Source organism: Entelurus aequoreus, linkage group LG12 (assembly GCF_033978785.1).
Source record: "Entelurus aequoreus isolate RoL-2023_Sb linkage group LG12, RoL_Eaeq_v1.1, whole genome shotgun sequence".
Classification (NCBI taxonomy): Eukaryota; Metazoa; Chordata; class Actinopteri; order Syngnathiformes; family Syngnathidae; genus Entelurus; species Entelurus aequoreus.
The window spans coordinates 20,826,422-20,849,833 of NC_084742.1; the positions used below are offsets into that span (position 1 = coordinate 20,826,422).

Genomic DNA, 23,412 nt, shown 5'->3' on the forward strand with positions numbered 1-23,412 from the left:
ATATATATATATATATATATATATATATATATATATATATACAAGACATAAAACATATTTTATTATACTTTGTTAATTTACCAAGCAAAACCATTTTGTCAAACATTTATTGTGATTCATTGTCATTGCCAAGAGGCATAATAGACGCAACATTTCAATGCATTACACAGTATGTGTAATCATGCATTACCATGAATTGATTAATGTGGACCCCGACTTAAACAAGTTGAAAAACGTATTCGGGTGTTACCATTTAGTGGTCAATTGTACGGAATATTTACTGTACTGTACAATCTACTAATAAAAGTTTCAATCAAATTCAATCAATCAATATGTGGTTAAGATACAGCAGTTTGTAATTATACATTTGACCAGCAGGTGGAGTCTTATGCCGAAGCATGTATTGAAGCGTCGAGAAATTCTCGAACCATTTGGCTCAAGTGGTTCAATTCATCATGAGACTTTATCTGACCATCATCACTAACAAATACCTATTCTTATAAAACATAATAAAACTTGTGTGTATTACCAATATTGGCTGTACGGGGGCACTGTTGCAAAATTCAACCTCACCATTTAACCGGAAGTGACGTGAAGATATCATAAACAAAGCAAAGCTTTGCCAAAAAGACCAATAGAATCGACGCTTTTAGGCATCTTTTTTCCTGACTGTGGTGAGTGATAACATGAAATTACTCCTCGATAATTATGTTGCAAGTGTTGCTCTGCTTGTTATTGGAGTAAAGGCTAAGGCTAGCTGTGCTAATCTTAGCCACCCATTATGCGTATGGCGATTGTCTTATGTGTTATTCTGTTACTACGTTTGAGCATTTCCAGTTTCGTGTCATCATTAGCTGCCATTTACTAATGTTGATTACATAGCACAATGGCAGGTTAGTAACGTTGTGTCAAATAAAGAAATCTGACCTTTCAGCAACCGGGTGTGAACATAAGTATATATGTATGGGAGGTATAGTGCTTCAGCACACAGTACAAGTGCCAACTAACTGTGTTAAAAGAGACAAGCGGTAGAAAATAGATGGATGAATATACCAACTGTATTGTGATATCGATATTTTGTAGTTTCTTATCGTTATTTTTAGTTAATTTTTATGGTTTTCACAAGTATCCTCATTTTTTGTCATATTGTTACATTATCTTTTTATATTCTGTATTTTAGAAACTCAGGGATAGTCAATGAGGGATTTGAATGTCTATAGTCGTTGTTGCTTTGTTTTAGTTTGTTCCACCAATTGTATGTTAAAAGTAGGGATAGTTGGTATTTATACATTTTTCACAACAAACGTGTAGTTAAAATAGATTTGTTTATCCATCCATCCATCCATTTCCTACCGCTTGTCCCTTACGGGGGGTGCTGGGGCCTATCCCAGCTGCACATGGGCGGAGGCGGGGTACACCCTGGACAAGTCGCCACCTCATCGCAGGGCCAACACAAATAGACAACATTCACACTGAAATTCACACAATAGGGCCAATTTAGTGTTGCCAATCAACCTATCCCAAGGTCTTATAATTTTGAAATAATTTCAAGTAAAAAGTATTGGTATTTGCTGTATCAACAATGCTGGCCCTGTATTTCCTTGGTATTGGATTGATACCAACATGTGCAGTAACGTCCACCCTACTTGGTGATGCTCAGCAGGATCAGACAATCATGCATCTTAAACCCCTCCTCTCAAATGAGTTGCTTATCTTTTGTCTGAAGTATTCGAATTATGAGGAAAAACAAGAGCAGCTCTAAATAGTACCATAGGTTGTATGACAATTTTTTAAATTCATTTTTATAATGGCTTTGAACAGGAGACATTCGTATACGCCGCGGGTAAGTAAACTTAATACTAAACATCCTACATAATCTTGATTAATCACTCTGCAATTAATCAGTTAAATCTAAAATAGTATTATCGAGATTTGGGGCACTTACCATATTGTCGAGGTGTGATTCATCTCACTGCATCTTGTGTCTTCATGGTGTGCAGGTATAACTTAGGCATATTGGAAGCAGTTAAATAAAAAAACACCATTTACCTTCCTATATGTATGTAGTATAAATCAGATGACTTTATGAATATATGTATATATATATATATATATATAAAAAACTAAGAACTGCCAAACAAAATCTTGCGTCTGCTTGAATGAAAACGGCACTTTTCTATCCAGTTTTCTCCCCTGTGGTTGTAAGCTGTTAGGAAGCATGAGTTCACATGTCCTACTTTGTCTTGAATGGACATCTTTGTGTGAGCTGAACTAAATAGAAGACGGATTCTTACCAAGCCTACTGTGGTCTAAAACATATGACTTGGTATCTGTCATAATTTTTTATTTTCAACTTCCTGAGAAAAAAGCTTTAACTATTATTATACCACTGTCATTAGTTAGGAATTGCATTTAATTATGCACGTAGAATACATTAAATGTCTGAGTTCTCATCTGTTTTCCTTTTCCAAATCTGCAATCCCACAATTTATAGCTAACCAGCCCGTTGGTCAGCAGAATGAGCAGCGGGGGAACTGTGGAAAGTGGAAAACCTCCAAAGGTAACTTTAATAGTGAAAGGAAGAATATGGTGAACCTATTATCATTGGGGAAAAAAAACATATTTAGATTCTATAATTACATGTCCCCTCTCCTAGATTGGTTCTATAGTAGAAGTGACAGGAAAGGGTCAGCGTGGCACTGTTGCCTACATTGGAGCGACCCTGTTTGCCTCTGGGAAATGGGTGGGTGTCAGACTCGATGAACCCAAAGGCAAGAATGACGGCACCGTCCAGGGAAAACGCTACTTTCCCTGTGAGGAAAACCATGGAATATTTGTCAGGCAGTCTCAGGTTTGTAAATAAGATAAATTATATGCACGAGGACTAGCAAACTCTCTGTCATTTTCTCATTTCACATCTTGCCATGTTCAGATCCATGTCGTTGATGATGGCTCCAGTGCAACCTCTCCAGATACTCCTGAGTCTGGTGCTGCCAAGATCCCTAGACAGAAAGGTAGACATGCATGCTCTTATAATTAACAGTGCCTTAGAGTTAATGCCAGCATAACCTTGAAATGTACTTGGTCCATCAGATATTCCAGAGACTCCCAAAACATCCAAACAGGTAGGCAATCTTCATTTAATGTCAGTTCGCTTCACGACAATGTTTATTTAAAGAAATACAACAAACACAAAACAAGTTTTATTCTTTTTTTCCAAATACCCTTTTCAGACACCCATGAGCGTTAAGAAGGTAGAAGTGTTTACATCCAGTTTATTTTTTTTTGTACTGGTGGTCACACTCACTTCACTCATCCTATCCCTCTTTTAAAATACAAACAGTAGATCCGTGCCTTTTCATGCTTTTGCATTCACTCCCCCACCTATTTGCACAATTATTCTCGCTTTAAATTGTTAATATATAGTTTTACACAAACTTTTAAAAAGTAGTTTTATGGTACTATCTGCAGGGGGAAATACTGCTGCAGCTATAATCCAGCAGAGGGTGCTATCCCAATTAAATTCGGTCAACATTGTCCAGCAAGATGCTGCTTTGACAGGGCGTGATGTTGTGTAACTGCTAGAGATGCGTGGTTTGCGGACACAACCGGGGAGTCCGCGGATTATCGGGCGGATGCATGACGAAAAAAATAGATTTTAAATAGATTCGGGCGGGTGGCGGTTGAACCAATTCGGAAATATATATACATAGTTAAATGTTGTTACCCACATACGAAAAACGAGCAGCACTCTTTGAAACAGGCAATTATTCATCAGGCACTGCTGCAGCTGTCACGCCAAATTTCTTCCCCCTACAAAAACCTTCCACCCCCCATGTACTTCCGTGGTCATGTTTCCTCTTACGTCATTGACAGCGATCGATAGCACTTCGGCTTTGACTGCCCGTCGCTGGAAGGATACTTCGTCTTTGACAGCTGCTGGAATCTGAAGAAATCGATTATTGTTTTTTTTTTGTACAGGCGCGAAACAGGACAGTCGCGTTCAGGTTAAGGACCCCCGGCAACTTTGTGATTTTATTGGACGCAGCCCCGGAAGTAAATGGGGGAGGGAAGGTTTTTGTATGGGGAAGAAATTTGGCGTGACACAGCACACCACAACACAACACAACAGAAGAAGAAGAAAAAAATAAAAAGATAGCAACGCCGGCAGCAAACGTGGTACGCGACAAACTAAAAAAGGGAATACTAAAGACCAGGGGAAAAAAATTACAATGATAGTCAACACTTTCTTAATGGAAATGACAATAATATTATAATAATGATAAATAATATTATCACGCATTAATATCTCTTAGCCTCTAATGCGTGGCCAAGAGATATTAATGCGTGGCACGCATTGAATGTTGTTGTTATATATATTAAATATATAACAACGGGTGGGTGGCGGGCGGTGGTGGTTTTGATAAAATGTTAGTTCGGGTGGATGGCGGGTGGATGACGACTTTTGTGATGCGGTTGCGGATGAAATAATTGCCTATCCGCGCATCTCTAGTAACTGCACAATTTACAATATCGTGTGTGTGTGTGTGCGTGCGTGCGTGTGTGTGTGTGTGCGTGCATGTATGTATATATATATATATATATATATATATATATATATACATACGCACACACATAGTTTTAATGTTAGTGTAGTGATATAGATATTAAATATACATGTAATGTAATTACATAAAGCATCTAATTAGTTACAATTTTTAAGCAAACCTCAGTGTCTTTTATTATTTATTTTAAATTTGTATATTGTCTTATTCAGCGTGCTCGTGCTGAGGAAGTTTACACCGCTGATTTTACACGTAAACGGCGATCGCAATTATTTGAGTCTGCATATTAATTTCACACCAAATTGAAGATGTAAGTTTGCCAAAAATGTACAAATACAGTACAACCTGCGATAAAGCCCAATTTCAGAGGGTAATCACTGTCAAATGGTTCCGCACGCACAATTACACACAACGCTTTTTTCGCTGCAGGGTGTTGATTGTGACGTAACAACAATCATTTGTACGAAAATAAAGATAGAAGGATTTACAATATTATTAAGAAATTATCAGAGACACTTCAGTTTCCATTGATTAAAGTAATCTATAGCTAACAGACTGAACAACACCACATAACTTTAACTGTTAATAATAGCCCGCCACATCAGACCCTGACGACACTACATTACAAAGTCTAAACGATTCAACCTTGAATATTAAGAGTATGTGAAATATCGACTTGTACCTGGTTTACTTCTGTGACTATGACCGCATTAAAGTTTGTAAGCATTTAAAATATCAAATGGTTAAAATGCGCCAAAGATGGGCAAATGTTGGGAGGGAGGGTTTTGCATATTGCCCATCATGCTTTGTAGTGAATTTAAAATGGGTGTAATTTTAAATTGTTTTTTAAATTGGTTAGACATTTTTTATAATGTCCACATTGTTCAGCGGGCAGGTGGTGTGTGTTTTGCCACGTGTGTTAACTTTCTGTGTTGGTTATGGTTTATTTGTAACATGAGTGGGAAAGATTGTTTGGATTGGGACGTATAAATTGATGCTATGTTAGTTTCAATGTAATATTACACTCTTGGTCATTGACCAATATTACTAACCTTGTCCGTAAGGTGGCAGCATGTTTGCAGTTATGAATCCGTAATGTTATTAAATTTTAACTTGGGTCATCCCACGGGCTAGACTTAAATTTTACCTTGGAACATCCTGCGGGCCAGACTGACAATGATGGCGGGCTGCACTTGGCCCGTGGGCCTTAGTCTGGACACCCTTGGTGCATCAGAAATATGCGTTTTTAGGGCTTGAAATGAAAGCGTTCATGTTTTTGTCAGTCTTGGAACATTTCCATTGTGAATAGCGAGGATCTACTGTAATTTTATTGGCACTGCACACGAGGATGGCATTTTACATCTTTTCAAAAATTGTCATCTGGTTTTCTTTTGCACAGAAGAGGCATTGACTTTTTGTCTGCACATTTTATTTGCATTTTCATGAAAGGCATGCACTCTGCTCACACATTTAGAGACCATAGCTTGCACTTCATGACTCACAGACTTGCATATGTGTAAAGTTGGGGAGCTTTGCAGGCATTTTAACACATTTGCATGAGATTGCATATTTTCTGGCACTAATTGGGGCTTTTCTTAACTCTGAACAGTCAATATAAACTAACATGGTTTGCTAATCTCTTATCTTGCGACGCTGGATATGTTTGTGTGTGTGCTCTCCCTCTCCTTCAGTCCTCAACCCGCCGCTCTGCCAAGGTGAGATGGTCAACAGTAAACTTGTGAGGTCAAAGAAACTTTTCCTGCTAAAATATGTAGTTTTTAAGGAGTCGAGGAAAGGACACTGTTGTGTGCAATAAGAAGGAATGCTATTTTGAGAGTAGAAAATCAAACATGCGTGTCCTCAGACGAAGCAGAAAATCAAGGTTACATTTTTGATAAAGATGGTATTTCTATGAAAGTATAAGCCTCTCTAGTGTTCTACTTTTAGACATTTTAGTCTTGAGAGTAACACATTCTTAATGATCAAACTGTGGCAGTGGCGCACACCCCAAGGTCTGGCACCAGCCACCTCCCTCCCCTCCCTCTTGGTACGCCTTGGACGCTCCAGTCTGCCGCTCATGGTATGCTACACCACATTTTGTGTGTGCCACGGGAAGTGGTGAAACATGTGGTCACTAAATGTGGGTGAATGTATTCTTTTTGGCTCAATGAAGGCACAAAAAAGTCAGGGTACACAAAGGGAGGAGAATGTTTGGTCCAGCTGTAACGTTGCTCACTTTCCTTTTTTACGTCTCGTCACTTTGACACTTACCTTCTTTTGTCAGTCTTCCCGTGAGAGTCTGTCGTCTGGCGATGTCAGCGAGGTGGGCCTGTCCACCCACCAGGGTGCACTGGGCGCTCCTGTTATCCCTCAGCCTGTTGGGGCGTCCATAGCAGCAGCAACACCTGTTCCTGCTACTTCCAGCAAGGTGGGTCACTAAGAAAGAAGGGTTCACTCATATATTTTTATTTAGGTTTGTCATGTTCCCATTTCATATAATTTTAATTTCAATGTATTTTTATTCCATCCATGTTACCATTGTTGGAACAGGTTGAACCTTCCATTTCCAAACAGGTAGTCTTCTAATTACTGCATGCATGCTGATGGCATGTGTCCACTAACTCAAAATGCACACTCCTGCACATTAATGGTGTGTGTTCTATCTCGGGTGAATTTAAAGATTACTATTGACTTTATTTACCTTGGAGCAATATAAGTTATATTTTCTCTTGGTGATGGGCTCTGACCAATATTGGTGGTTATATTTTCTCTATACTTGGACCAAAAAATCTTGGTTAATGAATGAGTAAGCACCACAGTGTATAACTACCAACTTGCTTACTTCTACCTGTCTGCTGCTACCAGGAGGAGGAGTCACTGCGGGCACAGGTCAAGGACTTGGATGAGAAGCTGGAGACGCTGAAGATGAAGCGCACGGAGGACAAGGCCAAACTGAAGGAGCTGGAGAAGCACAAGATCCAGCTTGAACAACTTCAGGAGTGGAAGACCAAAATGCAGGAGCAGCAGACCGAGCTGCAGAAACAACTCAAAGAAGCCAAGAGGGTAAAAATAGTTTATGGTACAATAATGTAACAATGAGGTATACTTACTTGAACTGTGTGAATTTAGTGGATATTCAAACCTGAGAGGATGAAAAACAAAGCACCACTGTCATGACAGCTGCTTTATTTTTCTTCAAGGAAGCACGTGATGCCCAGGAGGCCAAGGACCGCTACATGGAAGAGATGTCGGACACAGCAGATGCTATCGAAATGGCTACTCTAGACAAGGAGATGGCTGAAGAGCGAGCAGAGTCACTGCAGGTGGAGGTGGACACACTGAAGGAGAAAGTAGAGGAACTCTCTATGGACCTAGAGATCCTTCGACATGAGATTTCAGAGAAAGGTTTGTACTCCATTCAGCTGTTTGACGAATTTAGATTCCTTCTTGGTCACCTTCTGTTGTTTTTCCTGCAGGCTCAGATGGTGCTGCCTCTAGTTACCATGTGAAACAGCTAGAGGAGCAGAACAGCAGGCTGAAGGAGGCCCTGGTCAGGTGAGGTTGTACACAAAATCTAAAAGTTATAAAAAATACATGTTGACAAAGTTATTTTAGTACGCAAACTTAGGCTTTAAGAGACAACTTTTTTTCTCAGGATGCGCGACCTGTCTGCCTCTGAGAAACAGGAGCATGTGAAGCTGCAAAAGCAGATGGAGAAGAAGAACACAGAGGTGGAGACCCTAAGGACTCAGAAGGAAAAACTGCAGGAGGAGGTCAAACATGCCGAGGCCACAATTGATGAGCTTAAGGAACAGGTGAAACTTGCAGATTCTAAAATGGTGAAAAAGTTTTTCCAATTTGTGTCTGAGCATTTGTGTCTATGTTGTACAAGGTGGATGCCGCCCTGGGCTCCGAGGAGATGGTTGAGACGCTGACAGAGAGAAATCTTGACCTTGAGGAGAAAGTCAGAGAATTGAGAGAAACCGTGACTGATCTGGTCAGTGCGACTTTTATCCTAAGAGTGTAATTGTCAATGTCACTGCCAACTTCTGTCCAACAAGCTTCTCTCATAAACCCAGACACTTAGTGATCACGAATCCCAAAAAATGAATACTTCTGTGCCAACAGGAGGCAATCAATGAAATGAATGACGAGCTTCAGGAGAATGCCAGAGAGACTGAAATGGAGCTGAGAGAGCAGTTGGACCTTAGTGCGGCAAAAGTCAGAGAGGCAGACAAAAGAGTGGAGGCTGCCCAGGAGACAGTGGCTGATTACCAGCAGACGATTAGCAAATACAGAGAGCTCACTAATAGACTACAGGTGGGTGCACAGCAAGGTATTGTAGCTATGGAAACATTAGGTTTCATTTATTTCAATTCATGTGCACCAGGAGGCCAACAAAGACCTGATGACTCAGCAGAGTGCAAATACCGAACAATTTCAGCAACCCCCTGCAGAACTCTTTGACTTCAAGATTAAGTTTGCAGAAACAAAAGCGTACGCCAAGGTAGGAGTATAACTCTTTTTTTAATAGTGAAATATGCTTTCTTTATTCTGGTGATGTGTCTTAAGGCCATTGAGATGGAGCTGAGGAAAATGGAAGTGGCTCAGCTGAACCGCCAGGTTAACTTACTAACCTCCTTCATGCCAGACTCCTTCCTCCGTCATGGTGGAGACCATGACTGCATACTGGTGCTCCTGCTCATACCCAGGATTATTTGCAAGGTAGGAACCCAGTAAAATGTTTACTTTTGTGTGTTGAGCCTGTTTCGGTCATGTGTTTCTTTGTATACGTCCCCCAAAGGCTGAGCTAATCAGCAAACAGGCGCAGGAGAAGTTTGACTTGAACGGAAACGTGGCTCAAGGCACAGCGCTCAAAGGTCCTCCAGGAGAACAGCGTAGTTTCGCCTCAGGTTTGGTGTACTCTCTCAGTTTGCTGCAAGCCACCTTGCACAAATATGAGCAGTAAGCCACCTCCTTCTTTACTTTACAAATACTAGTGTTTTAGCTCCGGAATTAAAAGGTTAAATTAATTATGTCCTCTCTTGTTCCAGAGCTCTAAGTGTGTGTACAGTGGATGTTTTTAAGCGCATGGGTACGCTCTACTCTGAAATGAGTTTTCATGAGCGCTCTCTGGATTATTTCATCGATTTGCTGCACAAAGACCAACTAGATGAGACTGTTCAGGTGGAACCGCTGACCAAGGCCATCAAATATTACCAGGTAATGGAATCTTTTGTGCACGCAGATGATACCCTTCATAATAGAAACAGTTAAAGTAAGTTTTGTTCTGGCTTCTAGCAATTGTACAGTGTTCATCTGGCAGACCACACAGAGGACTGCACAGTGCAACTTGCGGACCACATTAAGGTACAAGTCTTTCCTGTGGGGAAACGTATGATCCCTGTGAAGAACATTTGTTGAGTTGCTTCTCAAAACCAACTCATTGATTCACTCTCTGTCTACAGTTTGTCCAGAGTGCCTTGGACTGTATGGGTGTGGAGGTAGGTCGTCTGAGAGCGTTCCTAGCAGCGGGCCAGGACAGCTCCACGCTGGCTGCTTTACTGAACGACCTAGACACTTCCTGTTCAGACATCAAGCAGTTCTGTAAGAAGGTCCGCCGTCGCATGCCTGGCACAGATGCTGTTGGAGCACCCGCCGCTCTCCATTTTGGACAACCGGTATAACATGCACACAATGGCAACTCATACATATGAAAACTCAAATGGAGCTACAGAAAAAATAGCGGTTACTAAATACTTATGTTGTTTGCTAGGTGTCCGAGGTGCTGACCGAGTGCAGACGGCAACTAACCCGTGTGGTCGCCGTGCTTCAGGAAGTGGCGGCAGCTGGAGCTCAGATGGTCGCCCCGCTTGGCGATCAAGAAGGACTAAATGCTCTTAAATTAGAGGATATTGCATGCAAGGTTGTGGAGCAGGTATGGAGTCATGTTAAATGAAGTTTTTCTGAGACAGACAAGGGAAGGTTGTTCAAGGTGTTTTCTTTGTACCCCACAAAAGGTGTATGGCGCTCATGGACTTAATGGCCCCGACTGCCTACGACAGTCTTGTTGTGCTATCATCGCTACTATGAACAAGACGGCCACAGCCATGCAGGAAGGAGAGTATGACGCAGACAAACCCCAGGGAAAGGTATTTATGTCCTTAACTTTGTCTCACTGATGTATCAAGGTATCAGAATTAGACATTAACCTGTAATAACTCTGACCTCAGAGTCCTCCAGTGGAAATGAGAGCAGCAATAGTCAGAGCTGAGATGACTGATGCTGAGGGACTTGGTGTTAAACTAGAAGACAGAGAAACGGTCATCAAGGAGTTTAAAAAGTCCCTCAAGATCAAGGTCTGTCAGTCAAACAGAATAAAATTCACATTTGTGCAGAAGGTAAAAAAATAAAAACACATTTTAGGGAGAAGAGCTTAGTGAGGCCAATGTCCGTCTGAGCCTCCTGGAGAAAAAGCTGGACACATCCACCAAGGACGCAGATGAACGTGTAGAGAAGATCCAAACTAAACTGGATAAGAACCTTGACTTGCTGAAAAAGAAAGAAAAGTGAGAAGAGATTTTTTATTCCCTGTGCTATCCTGTGCCTGCTCACGCGCTCTCCTTTTCCACGAATGCAGAGAATTTGAGGAGACGATGGATGCTCTCCAAGCTGACATCGACCAGCTGGAAGCGGAGAAGGCTGAGCTGAAACAGCGCCTCAATAATCAATCAAAGATGACCATAGAAGGCTTGCGGGGCATGCCTGCTTCTGGAATTGCCTCTGTTGTTCAAGGACCAGCAGGGAGTAAGTGAATGACACATGCACACACACAATGTAGATCTAGCATCAAATGCAGGACTAATGACTTTTGAGTAGGATGCACTGATTTTTTAATTTTGCCCTCGTTTTTGTAGTCTTGTCCCAGTCACTATCAGGACCAATGCAAGTGGTGGACTCTCCTCTTCTTCGGCAGCAGATTGAAGCTCAAAGACTGGGAATTAAACGCCTCAAGAATGAAAACAACAGACTGAAGGTATTTTGTAATAAATAAGCTACTCTTGTTTTGGATTGACGAGGAATGTGTTTATCATCCAGGCAGAGAAGATGAGCGCACAGCTGGCCTCCCTGCCCCCCCTCTGCCCTGCCAAACTGCCCCAGATGTCTAAAGAAAGCTCCTCGCCACCAGAGGGGCTTAATGCAGACATCTATCGCAGGACCGACCAGCTGCTTGCGACCCTTCTCAAGCTGAGTGCAGAGGTCAAAGTAGTGGACATCACCGGGAAGACATCAGGTGTGCACACGCTTCACACCTGTGAAATATTTTTTCTGCTATTTTCCAAATGTGACTTTCCGCTTTCAACCACCAGTCAGCGCGAGCTCCCAGCTGCTTGAGCAGACTGCTCGGATGCAGAACTTCAGCGATGCTCTGGCCAAACTGAAGGTAAATGCCTGCTGCACTTCAGATGAGCAACACTTGAATGTAGTTCTGAATACACATCTTCTTCAAGGGTGAAGTAGCTGAGTATGTAGTGTCCCGTCAGCCAGGAGCTAAGGCAATTTCCGACTTTGCCACCTTCCCGGTCTCCTCATTTGTTAAGGTAAGGCCTGTGTTATAATTACCATTAATTTACCAGGGACTACAGATGAAAATGAGCCTATGGCTACAGTCTTACTCATATACATTTTATTGTCCATTGAAGTGACCATTTCAACCATAATCAGCTGCCTAGAGGGTGCTTACTTTCAAAAGTGTTCTAAGCATTATATCCCGCCCTCCTTCGTTTTTGAGCACGTAAACTACACTCCATGTAACACACACGCATTAGCCTTTTTTGACTGCAAATTGTTTGTTGCTTCTCTGGGAGATGCATTTGTGTGTGTGCAAGTACTGTGGGCGTGTATGTGTGTACGAGACAGCTGTGAGTATGACCGCCTGTATGCCAGCCTTATTTCTCGGACAGAAATTTTTTATTTATTTAATATAATTGTAAAAAAAAAAAAATTTTCAAAAATATAGAGAGGGCGACTTGTCCAGGGTGTAGGGATGATACTCGAAACCGGTTTTCCCGGTTGTTTGATAAGAAAAGAACCGAGTCCTTGGACTCGAATCCCTTTTTGAGAACCGGTACCCGTTATCGAGACCACTATAGTAAAGGAAAAGAGTTGATTCTTTATTCGAATCCCGTCCCGACCAGAAATGCTCCGTGGGACATCACAATAAATGACGTCACGTAGCTCAGTCATTAGGCGCAGATAGCGAAAGCAGGAAAATAATGGACGGGAAAAAGCGCTCCAAGGTGTAATAAAGTTCAAAACAAAAGCTATAATCCATCGAATAACTTTACTGAGAGATTTTAGCAGGGCAAAACACATGACGAACACTTTTACGACCAACCGGAAACATAGCAACGCACCTCCTTTACGGCAGCTGTTGCAACGTTCTTAAAACAACCGCAGCACATACATATATATACAACATATCTCCCTTTTTTAACTATTGTTTTTCTTTCCTTGTAAACAAAACAAAATCACACTGTAGATGTGTTGTCTGTCTAATTATAAATAATGCAGACGAGGCGTGTTGGCTGAGTTCTTGACGTTTACTTTCACAGCGTGGCAACATGCAACACTTTTCGGAGCTACCGCGCATGCTCGTAACTCCCATTGCATGCTGGGTAGTGTAGTTGTTATATTCTCTAGCTCATAACATTTTTCCCCCATAAAGAAATAATGTTAACTCAATAAAGTGTATTTCTTTTTTTAGCTTTAACTTTTCATTTATTAGCATTGTAACTACATTTGCAAATAACTTTTCTCTTCATAGAATGTTCTTTCAATAAAGAAATAAAGTGCAAAAATGTCAAAGCATCATAACAAACAGTTATGTCAAATAGCAGCAGAAGTGCACTTTTTGGAGAGCTGTATTATTTTCAGTTTTGTGCCCAAGGGACTGATTTTATTTAACACTATATTATTATTTATACACCTATAGTGATCACAGAGACAGGTTGTTTTTGTGTTACTGTATGTATTTGTTTCTCTGAAAAATCCCACTTAATATACTTTGGGTAACAACAGTCAATATTTATTTATTTAATTTTATTTTTTTTAGGTGGGTAACAGTCTTTATTTATTTATTAGATTTAATTTTTTTATTATACAATAAAAGTGAGCTTTTGTTAAACCAAATATTGTGTGTTTTTTTCCATATACAACAACCTATCTGGAATCTATAAGGAATCGGTTTGATAAGAGGATTCGATAATAGGCTCGAACTCGATAATTCCTTATCAAACATCATCCCTACCAGGGTGTACCCCGCCTTCCGCCCGATTGTAGCTGAGATAGGCTCCAGCGACCCCGAAGGGAATAAGCGGTTGAAAATGGATGGATATACCGTCAATTCCGAACTAGAAGCCACTACTTTTCCCAACACTTATACAAAGCTATTACTAATTTATGGATTTGTCTCACACAATCAGCCATTTGGCATGTTCAGGGCTGCATGATTATTCTAAATGGAATCAACATCCAGGTTTTATTTAGTGCGGTAAATAACCCAAGAGGCTGTTTTTTATTTCGCCACCGTCACTGGCATTTGAGTGGCTGACATATACGCCAATCAGTTATTGAGGTGCATGTTTATTCGTCTCCCACTCCAAACAGGAAGAAAGACATCTTAGTTTGTGCATCGCTCTCAACACCTGAGCGTGTTTATTTAACAGTGGAATTGACTGAACAGAGGGACCCCTCTTTTCAGTCAATCACAATCTTTGTCTCAGCGGAGACTAGAGCGGGGCGCCGATGCCAACACACTCACAGTCCAGAGAACCTTGCAACTCGCCTATTAAGAAGTTCCGCAAAGTAACTCAGATTAGGAGGGGGGGAAAAAAGCCAAATGTCCCTTTTTTGGGACGGGCGATATGAGCCCTTCAACAGGGATGAATAAGCGAAAATGCCAACAAACAAAAAGACCTCGTTTTTCCAATTGGAAAAACAAGTATGATATTCAATATAAAGGTTACATTTTTGCTTACAGAAATAAGTAGATTTTATTTTTGTTATTTAGGATTACAAAGTTATTCATATTCCAATAACAATACAATGGTAAAAAATTATACAGTAAGGAGAAATAAGTTTACGCTGTATATTTTTAAATGGTTACTTGTCTTCTATATTATGATTACATTATAAAAGACTATAGTTTTTATCGATTATTTCTTCAGTTAAAGAGCATGGTGTAGACAAAACTTTGAGTGTCTGCATAAAGCCAAATATTTTTTTAAAGAATTATTGCACATTGTTAGAATGTGTGGCACCTGGAGACAAGAGTTAAGTCTAAAAGTAACATGTCTTCCTTCATTCGTTATTTTCAGTTCGATTACATTTTTTGTTAGAAAAATGTAACTTGAAACAAGTTGTAAACAGTAAAACGTACACAGTTCTTTGTAACAAAGAAATACACTAAACATGGGACACACTGTACACTAGCATGCATTCACCACCAGCCTGGCATGTTCTTCATCTTATGCACCACTTCTTAGGCCAAAGAAGAAAAGAATGGCGGAACAGTGTTTGTGGGCCGCATCGCCATTCCTTGCACTCGGGGACAAGAACAAAGTCACCGTCTGGTCCTGTCACAGCAGCAGTTGCAAAATGTGCACCGCCTCATCATGGCCTGAGGCAGCTTGAGACTCCTTTTTATTCCCATTCCTACTTTGATATTTTATAGTATTTACACAACATTCTACGATTTGGATTTCACTTGTCACAGAAACATATTTTGCACTATGTCACATAAGAGGAAATGGGATAGTTTGTCACATACAGGAACATAGCAACTAAAATATGGTGCAAAAGATATTTGATTTCAGCAGTTCAATTTAGATTTGCAGTTCATTTGCTAATGGGGAGCAAACCAGTAAAGTATATTTTTACAAATGTTCAAATGTTTGAAGATACTGAATTTGGTTTTTTTCACTAGTATGCTATATCATCTAAATGATTAATGCATTGGAAATCTTCACTGTGTAGTGAATCTTTAGAATATAAGGGTTTCACTTTATGAATTGAATTTATGGAACAAAATGTGTGTATACATAAAAATATAGTAATTAAAAACACTCCCCTTGAATGTTGTATTTGTATTCATTCCTATAATAGAAGCAACCACATGTTGAAACATCACTGTAAGGTAATTCAGTTTTAAGTCAATTTTAGTTATAAAATCCAGGCAGGACCTTTAATACAATTATAAACACAGTCACACATTCAAAATGCAATAATAAATCAGTCAATAATGACAACTGCATTTAAAAACAATTTAGGCAACAAGTTGAAAATTGTGAATGACAACTCAAAACTAATCTAGTGCAGATGATCTAAAAGTAAACATTTTGGTAATAGTGTTCATCATAGAACTGCTGACCGGGCCTGTGACGAGTGTATGGCGTAAAGTAGTGCCTGCTGTGTCTGTTCTTCATCACGTAAGGGTGGGGCTTGTACCCATCTCCAAAATGTGTATTTGAAGGCATGGGGCGATGAGAACACTCTTCATAACATAAAAAAAAGAAAGACATTTGTTACTTTTGACCTATACTATTCCAGTTGGATAATACAAAGCTTACCGTCTGGCAGTGAGTTTCGAGTAAAGTGAGATTGCTGGAATGGTCCATTTTCATACCAGTTTGGCAGCGGGTTAAAATTGGAGTTCATGAAGGGTGCTGGATTACGATGGAAATTGTTTCTTGGGGGGCACACTATGGAAGAAAATGTAAGTGACCATAAATATGTATAACTATTATAGTACCGTATTTTTCGGAGTATAAGTCGCACCGGCCGAAAATGCATAATAAAGAAGGAAAAAAACATAAGTCGCACTGGAGTATAAGTCGCATTTTTTGGGGAAATGTATTTGATAAAACCCAACACCAAGAATAGACATTTGAAAGGCAATTTAAAATAAATAAAGAATAGTGAACAACAGGCTGAATAAGTGTACGTTATATGACGCATAAATAACCAACTGAGAACATGCCTGGTATGTTAACGTAACATATTATGGTAAGAGTCATTCAAATAACTATAACGTATAGAACATGCTATACGTTTACCAAACAATCTGTCACTCCTAATAGCTAAATCTGATGAACTCTTATACGTCTAGTCTCTTACGTGAATGAGCTAAATAATATTTTATATTTTACGGTAATGTGTTAATAATTTCACACATAAGTCGCTCCAGAGTATAAGTCGCACCCCCGGCCAAATTATGAAAAAAACTGCGACTTATAGTCCGAAAAATACGGTACACTATTGAGGCATTTGGATAATGGGCCAGAAACATACAATGTTAACTTCCAAGGTGCAGCCTTAAGCAGCCTGCAGCTTGTATTGGCCTGTGTCACATTCTAATACAATCAAATTAGAAAACCCCCCAGCAAGTTCAAAGAAGGACAAAAAGGTAACTTAATACATTTCAAATGTTGATACTGCACTATTAACACTAATAATATTTTACAACACAAACTATTGGATTTTCAATTCTGATCCCAAGCCAATGTACTGATGTAATTATTTGTTTTTCATATAGCAGTGAAAATTGCTGGATGGATTTTAAAAACATTGTTGGGTTGTAAAATCTTAACATGTGGCTTTTTTGAACGTGCATCCTACCTTCATGCCTGGGAACAGTATGATGGACTGGCAGCTGATTAGCAACAGGAATGTTCGCTAAAAAAATAAAGCATTCGGCGTAAACTAACAGAAAAATGGTGCAAAACTATTTGCAATAAGCTTTCCTTGTCACCATTTAAAAGCGGCAGTTCCACTCCCCAGGCATCTGCGACATGTTGTGTCAGCAGGGTGGTTATCTGGCGGTGAGCCAGGGCATTCCAGTGGACGCCGTCACGAGTGCGATGATGCAGGGAAAAGCGAAAGTGGAAGTGGAGGTCCAGCACGTCCAATTTGTAGGCGTTGGCGAGGATTTTGCTGTAGAAGTTGGCTTCAACCACATCGTGGCGTAGATGGGATGCTTTGTTCGAAATCTATGAGAAGGATAAATACAAAATAAGTATTCGTATAAATTCACATATACAGATCAAACTGGTTGGCATTTTGAAGCATCTAAAAAAATAAATAATCTTACAATACCTCAGGAACCAGGAAGCCACCTTTGATCGTCTCTGCCAGGGGCATGGTGAGGTTCCATATTACCAAGCTTTCTTTTGGCAGGATCTCGTTCAGCTCTTCAAAGAACTTATTGAGGTTCTCCTTGTAGTTCTCGTCCCATTTTAAACAATGCCTACATGGAGACTCACAACTTAAATACAAGCTGCAAGAGTACATGAGTCACTTTTGAACGAACTGGAAAGTGACAATTTAAGAACTTAACATCACTGAGCTTCTGAGAAAACAACGCTGACCTCTCCAAGAATGCACGTGAGTTGAGGAAGAAGAGGAAAATTCAGGGCACTTGGAGCGCCAACTGTAAAATCTACATCAAATTAAATGGAGCACCGGAAGAAGCCAGAGTACTTGTCAAAGACATCAAGGAGCTGGACAAATACTGAAGATGACAGCTCGACAACAGGGAAACAAGACAACTCACAAAGACTTGCAGCTAAAGACAATAAGTGTACAAGATCGTCAACATTTTTGGACATGTATACCTGTATATTGCTCTCTATTTACCTAAGATTGATTTGTATTTTTTTCCCAACACCTTCATTTCTTTCACACAGGAAGTCAACTTCATTTAAACATGTAAAACTTATTAATTATGAATTCATCAGTAAAAGACCTTGAGAAGTGTGAGGATGAACCTAGTTCAGATACGAACTAAAGGCCTACTGAAATGATTTTTTAAAATTTAAACGGGGATAGCAGATCCATTCCATAGTATAGAACGACAATAAAGTTCGCAACTTTTGGTCGCTGATAAAAAAAAGCCTTGCCTATACCGGAAGTAGCGTGACGTCACAGGAGGAAGGATTCCTCACAATTCCCTGTTGTTTACAATGGAGCGAGAGAGATTCGGACCGAGAAAGCGACGATTACCCCATTAATTTGAGCGAGGACGAAAGATTTGTGGATGAGGAACGTTAGAGTGAAGGACTAGAGAGGCAGTGCAGGGTGTATCTTTTTCGCACTGACCGTAACTTAGGTACAAGGTCTCATTGGATTCCACATTGGATTTCTATTGTGGATCACGGATTTGTATTTTAAACCACCTCGGATACTATATCCTCTTGAAAATGAGAGTCGAGAACGCGAAATGGACATTCACAGTGACTTTTATCTCCACGACAATACATCGGCGAAGCTCTTTAGCTACTGAGCTAACGTGATAGCATCTGGCTCAAATGCAGATAGAAACAAAATACATAAATCCCTGACTGGAAGGATAGACAGATGATCAACCATACTATTAAACCATGGACATGTAACTACACGGTTAATAATTCTCAGCCTGGCAAAGCTTAACAATGCTGTTGCTAACGACGCTTAAGTTAATTTAGCAACTTAGCAACCGGACCTCACAGAGCTATGATAAAAACATTAGCGCTCCACCTAGGCCAGCCAGCCCTCATCTGCTCATCAACACCCGTGCTCACCTGCGTTCCAGCGATCGACAGCGCGACGAAGGACTTCACCCGATCACAGATGCGGTTGGCGGCTAGCATCGGCTAGCGCGTCTGCTATCCAAGTAAGTCCTCCTTGTTGTGTTGCTACAGCCATCCGCTAATACACCGATCCCACCTACAACTTTCTTCTTTGCAATCTCCATTGTTCATTAAACAAATTGCAAAAGATTCACCAACACAGATGTCCAGAATACTGTGGAATTGTTCGATGAAAACAGAGCAGTTTGTATGGTGACACATTGGGTACGAATACTTCCGTTGCCGTCGTGACGTCACGCGCATACGTCATCATACATAGACGTTTCCAACCGGAAGTTTAGCGGGAAATTTCAAATTGCACTTTATAAGTTAACCCGGCCGTATTGGCATGTGTTGCAATGTTAAGATTTCATCATTGATATATAAACTATCAGACTGCGTGGTCGGTAGTAGTGGGTTTCAGTAGGCCTTTAAGTATAAACATAACCATATGTTGTTCCTTAAAATGTTAAATATATCTGAAACAAATAACTATAATCTAAGACTTCCTGCACCCCGATTATTATCACCAATTAGCTATCCACTCACCTTGAAATGTCCCAAACACAGGAATTGACTATGACCAAATCTGGTTTCAAACCATGGCGGAAGTCTCTCAAGATGCTCTTCATGTAGTCTGAGAAGATGCGTGTCACAAAGTAGAACCGGACCAGGTGGTGTGTGGACTGATACTGCCGGACCTCCCGATAAGATGTGCCATTGTGCAATTGGCTCAGGCAACCACCTTCCACCAGGCAGTCCTGTTCAAAGCTCATCTCGCCCTGCACGGGAAAAGATGTAAGAGAAGTACGGTGGCTGACTGGTGCAAACATGCCTCAATGCCCAAACTCTTTAAAACACACAAAACAAATGCAATGGGAAAATGCTGCATGATAAAACAAAAATTGCAAAAGAAACCGCATAAGAGAAATAATGCAAGTTGATGGAAAAAAACGGGAGTTTGCCAGGCTTACTGGGGAGCCAGACCTAATGGATGTCTGTATTGATCGAGATACACACGATTTGGCTGACTTTTAAAAAGGTGGAATGAAAATTATTGGATTATTGTAAAACGTTACGACCGAGTGTGTAGCAACTTTTTTGTCGGCATCCTGCTCATTTCTACTTGACATCCCTTAGATCCGGCTCCTCTGGTAGTTTGGCAAACTTCCCTTTTATATATCATTAACTTGCATCATTTTTAACACGGTTGATTTGGGAGTTTGTGTGTGAATTTGGCATTTGTCTTTTCCATTTATATTTGATCTTGCATCGTTTATGTAATTTTAGCGTTATTTTAATTTGCAGCCTTTACCTGTTACGTTTGTTTGATGGTTTTCGATTTGGGTTCATTTCTGCCTCTGTCATCCCCGTAGAGAAGAGGAGCCAGCAAAAAAAACACAAATCACCATCTCTTACCTTTTTCTTGAGTTGTGAGTTGTTGAGGTATTTCTCGTGCTGTAAAAGCAGGACAATGTCTTTGTAGACGGACCGCTGAACTGGTGATACGAAGAGAAGTCCACTGATTGAATTGTTTGCATTAAAACTGATGTTTTTTTTAAATGATCATGTCTGCTTTTGAGTGTTTTTATAGTATAATAGTCACACACTAGGAAGAAATTAAAATAAATGGAATACTTACTAGAGTCTCCTAAAACCACTATAAACTTGTTGTGGAAGAGCTTGCTGAGATGATGGTGGCCCACGAGCTTCATTTGATCCTTTTGAAGAAACATTTACATTAATGGCACTCTCTCAATTGTGGTGAAGAAGGAGCTGAGCCGGAAGGCAGAGCTCTCAATTTACCGGTCGATCTACTTTCCCATCCTCACCTATGGTCATGAGCTTTGGGTTATGACCGAAAGGACAAGATCACAGGTACAAGCGGCCGAAATGAGTTTCCTCCGCCGGGTGGCAGGGCTCTCCCTTAGAGATAGGGTGAGAAGCTCTGTCATCCGGGAGGAACTCAAAGTAAAGCCGCTGCTCCTCCACATCGAGAGGAGCCAGATGAGGTGGTTCGGGCATCTGGTCAGGATGCCACCCGAACGCCTCCCTAGGGAGGTGTTTAGGGCACGTCCGACCGGTAGGAGGCCACGGGGCAGACCCAGGACACGTTGGGAAGACTATGTCTCCCAGCTGGCCTGGGAACGCCTCGGGATCCCCCGAGAAGAGCTGGAAAAAGTGGCTGGGGAGAGGGAAGTCTGGGCTTCCCTGCTTAGGCGGCTGCCCCCGCAACCCGACCTCGGATAAGCGGAAAAAGATGGATGGATGGCACTCTCTCAATAAAAGCACAATCATTGCTACCATGAGTTTAAACTATTTAGAATTAGCAATAATTACCTAATTAATTGCTATTATTTCAATGAAGTCACAGCATTGATGACTGGCATTCCCGAGAAAAACACTATTACATTAAGCCCATTTAGAGATTTGACTTTACTGAATGTACTATTACCGTATTTTTTTTAAAGCTTTAAGCATTAATTAAAGCTGCGATCAGCGTTGAACATGCCCTCGCTTGTTACTGATTAAGTGGCATGTGATTCTCTTCAGGGTGTCTTATCACACGCACCGAATATGATCAAACTCTGACTCTGTGGAGCCGGATTATTCGAGTTACGTATTGCTTGGCGAGTTTCAAAGGCTCTGTCCACATCTTATGGCCGTATGCTAAATTGGCTGGCAATATTGATTTTTATTTGATACTATAGTCCTAATTGGGGCTGATGATGTAAGGACCCTGTTTATCGCCCAAAATGGCCGACCTCCTGTTCAAACATGAGGTATTGAGACTTTTTTTAGCGTCCTTTTTTTAAAGATGGCGCGGTATATGACGTTTGTGGTCTGTGCTGGGTACCCAGAAATGAATGCATCACACGGGTATGAGCGCTTTCCAACTTTGTAGAGTTCTTGTTTTGGAATTGCTCGGAAGGCGGAAGAAGTAATACAAATGGTTCCAATTAGGCCTTCCATCGTCGCCGCTTGGTGCTAGCTAGGTCAGCAGTTATTAGCATTACTGTTGCAGTAGATACTTACCATAGTGGAAATTAATCGACGCGTCTTCAAGGCTAAAGCTAACTTTTACCTTAGTTACGAAGTTTTGTATTTTACAACCAAAACGAGAGTCTGATGTCGTCTATTAGCCACCGTCAGTGGGACTCTATTGAAAAGAAATGAAATGATTTTATAAATTACAATTGGCGGGTGAGCTCGTTCTATCTTTAGAACCGCAGCAAGTGTTACCACGATTGGGCAAATGTATGAGGCGTTTGGGGACACTCGGAATTTATAAACTTTCTTTATTTTGATTCCATTGGTACTCCATGTGTCACTAATACTTGCAGATATTCTTATGCCCCCCCTCCTAAATCATTTGGTGTGATTATGTTTTGTTTGTTTGTTTTACAAAAACTCGCAGAACAATTCAATATAATTATGCAGAGATATGAGTTGATTAAATAATAAAATGCATAAGCTTGTATTATTCATTGTGTAGGTGCTGACAGAAGCAACATGTATATTTATTATCATTCATGTTCATATTGTACACATAATGTGGTTAAAAGGGTATTTCCTTGGGTCAATACATGCAAGTTTATGTTAACTTTATTTGTGTTACAAAACCCATGTAAATTGGAGGGGAATATATTTTTTGTTCCGGTTTGGTCACATTGTTGGGACAATTAATATGTGACGGAATTAAGGAAGCAGCATGAGACAAGTGTTTGCTGGAGAAGACTTAATGGAGTCTCGTATTGAAAGGAAACTTTATTCCTTTGGAGTTTATGAGGCCAATGAGGTATGATTCTTTCTAATATGTATGTGAAATCAATATGTTTTGTTTCTTGGATGTCAGAGTAATTGCATTATATTTGACATCGTTGGTAACAGTGACGTGCAGTGAACTAAACACCAGGTGATGAGGCAGATACTTTTGGAGTTTTTTTTCTTCTTTTTTAAATTTAAATTCATATGTGCAGCTCTAATCCTTGTTGATTTAGGTTGCACATTAGAGTAACAGGAAAAAGAAGGGAGTTATTCGCTTTCATAAAAACGTTATCATAATGATATTATGATATGATAAATGGGTCCAAAAAGTATTTGATAAAGTTGTTATTAAATAATTGTTGGTCCCATTTGCTTTTAATAAAATTAATCAAGTATTGTGAGTGTATCTTACC

The 23,412-nt window shown here is 40.3% G+C and overlaps 2 protein-coding genes across 8 annotated transcripts; one reads left to right on the plus strand and one right to left on the minus strand.

Moving 5' to 3' along the window:
• The first annotated feature begins 514 nt into the window (after window positions 1-514).
• LOC133661733 (dynactin subunit 1-like) lies at window positions 515-15,702 on the plus strand. Of its 5 annotated transcripts, XM_062065152.1 has the most exons (32): window positions 515-674; window positions 2,495-2,560; window positions 2,657-2,851; window positions 2,933-3,014; window positions 3,094-3,125; window positions 3,234-3,254; window positions 6,257-6,280; window positions 6,562-6,645; window positions 6,850-6,993; window positions 7,116-7,139; window positions 7,431-7,628; window positions 7,766-7,970; window positions 8,042-8,120; window positions 8,221-8,380; window positions 8,458-8,562; window positions 8,694-8,885; window positions 8,956-9,072; window positions 9,138-9,290; window positions 9,370-9,530; window positions 9,620-9,788; window positions 9,867-9,935; window positions 10,034-10,246; window positions 10,342-10,503; window positions 10,586-10,717; window positions 10,799-10,924; window positions 10,992-11,134; window positions 11,206-11,372; window positions 11,483-11,601; window positions 11,664-11,859; window positions 11,936-12,009; window positions 12,077-12,166; window positions 15,113-15,702. In XM_062065152.1, the coding sequence occupies exons 2-32, from the start codon at window positions 2,519-2,521 to the stop codon at window positions 15,248-15,250; spliced, it is 3,816 nt and encodes a 1,271-aa protein (XP_061921136.1). In that variant the 5' UTR covers window positions 515-674; window positions 2,495-2,518; the 3' UTR covers window positions 15,251-15,702. The 5 variants fall into 5 exon arrangements, with proteins under 5 accessions (XP_061921136.1, XP_061921137.1, XP_061921138.1 ...); XM_062065153.1 differs by lacking the exon at window positions 7,116-7,139; XM_062065154.1 differs by lacking the exon at window positions 6,562-6,645 and having other exon boundaries at window positions 517-674.
• Window positions 15,703-15,782: 80 nt separating this feature from the next.
• On the minus strand, window positions 15,783-22,488 carry fam113 (family with sequence similarity 113). 3 transcript variants are annotated; one of them, XM_062065159.1, is made up of 9 exons: window positions 22,427-22,488; window positions 20,874-20,952; window positions 20,651-20,730; window positions 19,781-20,013; window positions 17,721-17,871; window positions 17,377-17,614; window positions 17,244-17,300; window positions 16,196-16,327; window positions 15,783-16,119 (listed from the first exon to the last, which is right to left on the minus strand). In XM_062065159.1, exons 2-9 carry the CDS (start codon window positions 20,944-20,946, stop codon window positions 15,950-15,952), a joined length of 1,134 nt encoding a protein of 377 aa, XP_061921143.1. In that variant the 5' UTR covers window positions 20,947-20,952; window positions 22,427-22,488; the 3' UTR covers window positions 15,783-15,949. The 3 variants fall into 3 exon arrangements, with proteins under 3 accessions (XP_061921143.1, XP_061921142.1, XP_061921141.1); XM_062065158.1 differs by having other exon boundaries at window positions 22,317-22,488; XM_062065157.1 differs by having other exon boundaries at window positions 22,268-22,488.
• Between the last annotated feature and the right edge of the window lie 924 nt (window positions 22,489-23,412).

Excerpts from the sequence above, each read along its gene's own strand:
- LOC133661733 (XM_062065152.1), top strand. The coding sequence starts at position 2,519 with ATGAGCAGCGGGGGAACTGTGGAAAGTGGAAAACCTCCAAAG. Across the intron at positions 2,561-2,656 it reads AAAGTGGAAAACCTCCAAAG|ATTGGTTCTATAGTAGAAGT; the intron begins GTAACTTTAATA and ends CCCCTCTCCTAG. Across the intron at positions 11,602-11,663 it reads ATGAAAACAACAGACTGAAG|GCAGAGAAGATGAGCGCACA; the intron begins GTATTTTGTAAT and ends TTTATCATCCAG.
- fam113 (XM_062065157.1), bottom strand. Across the intron at positions 16,328-17,243 it reads TACTGTTCCCAGGCATGAAG|TGTGCCCCCCAAGAAACAAT; the intron begins GTAGGATGCACG and ends TTTCTTCCATAG. Across the intron at positions 16,120-16,195 it reads TCGAAACTCACTGCCAGACG|AGTGTTCTCATCGCCCCATG; the intron begins GTAAGCTTTGTA and ends TATGTTATGAAG.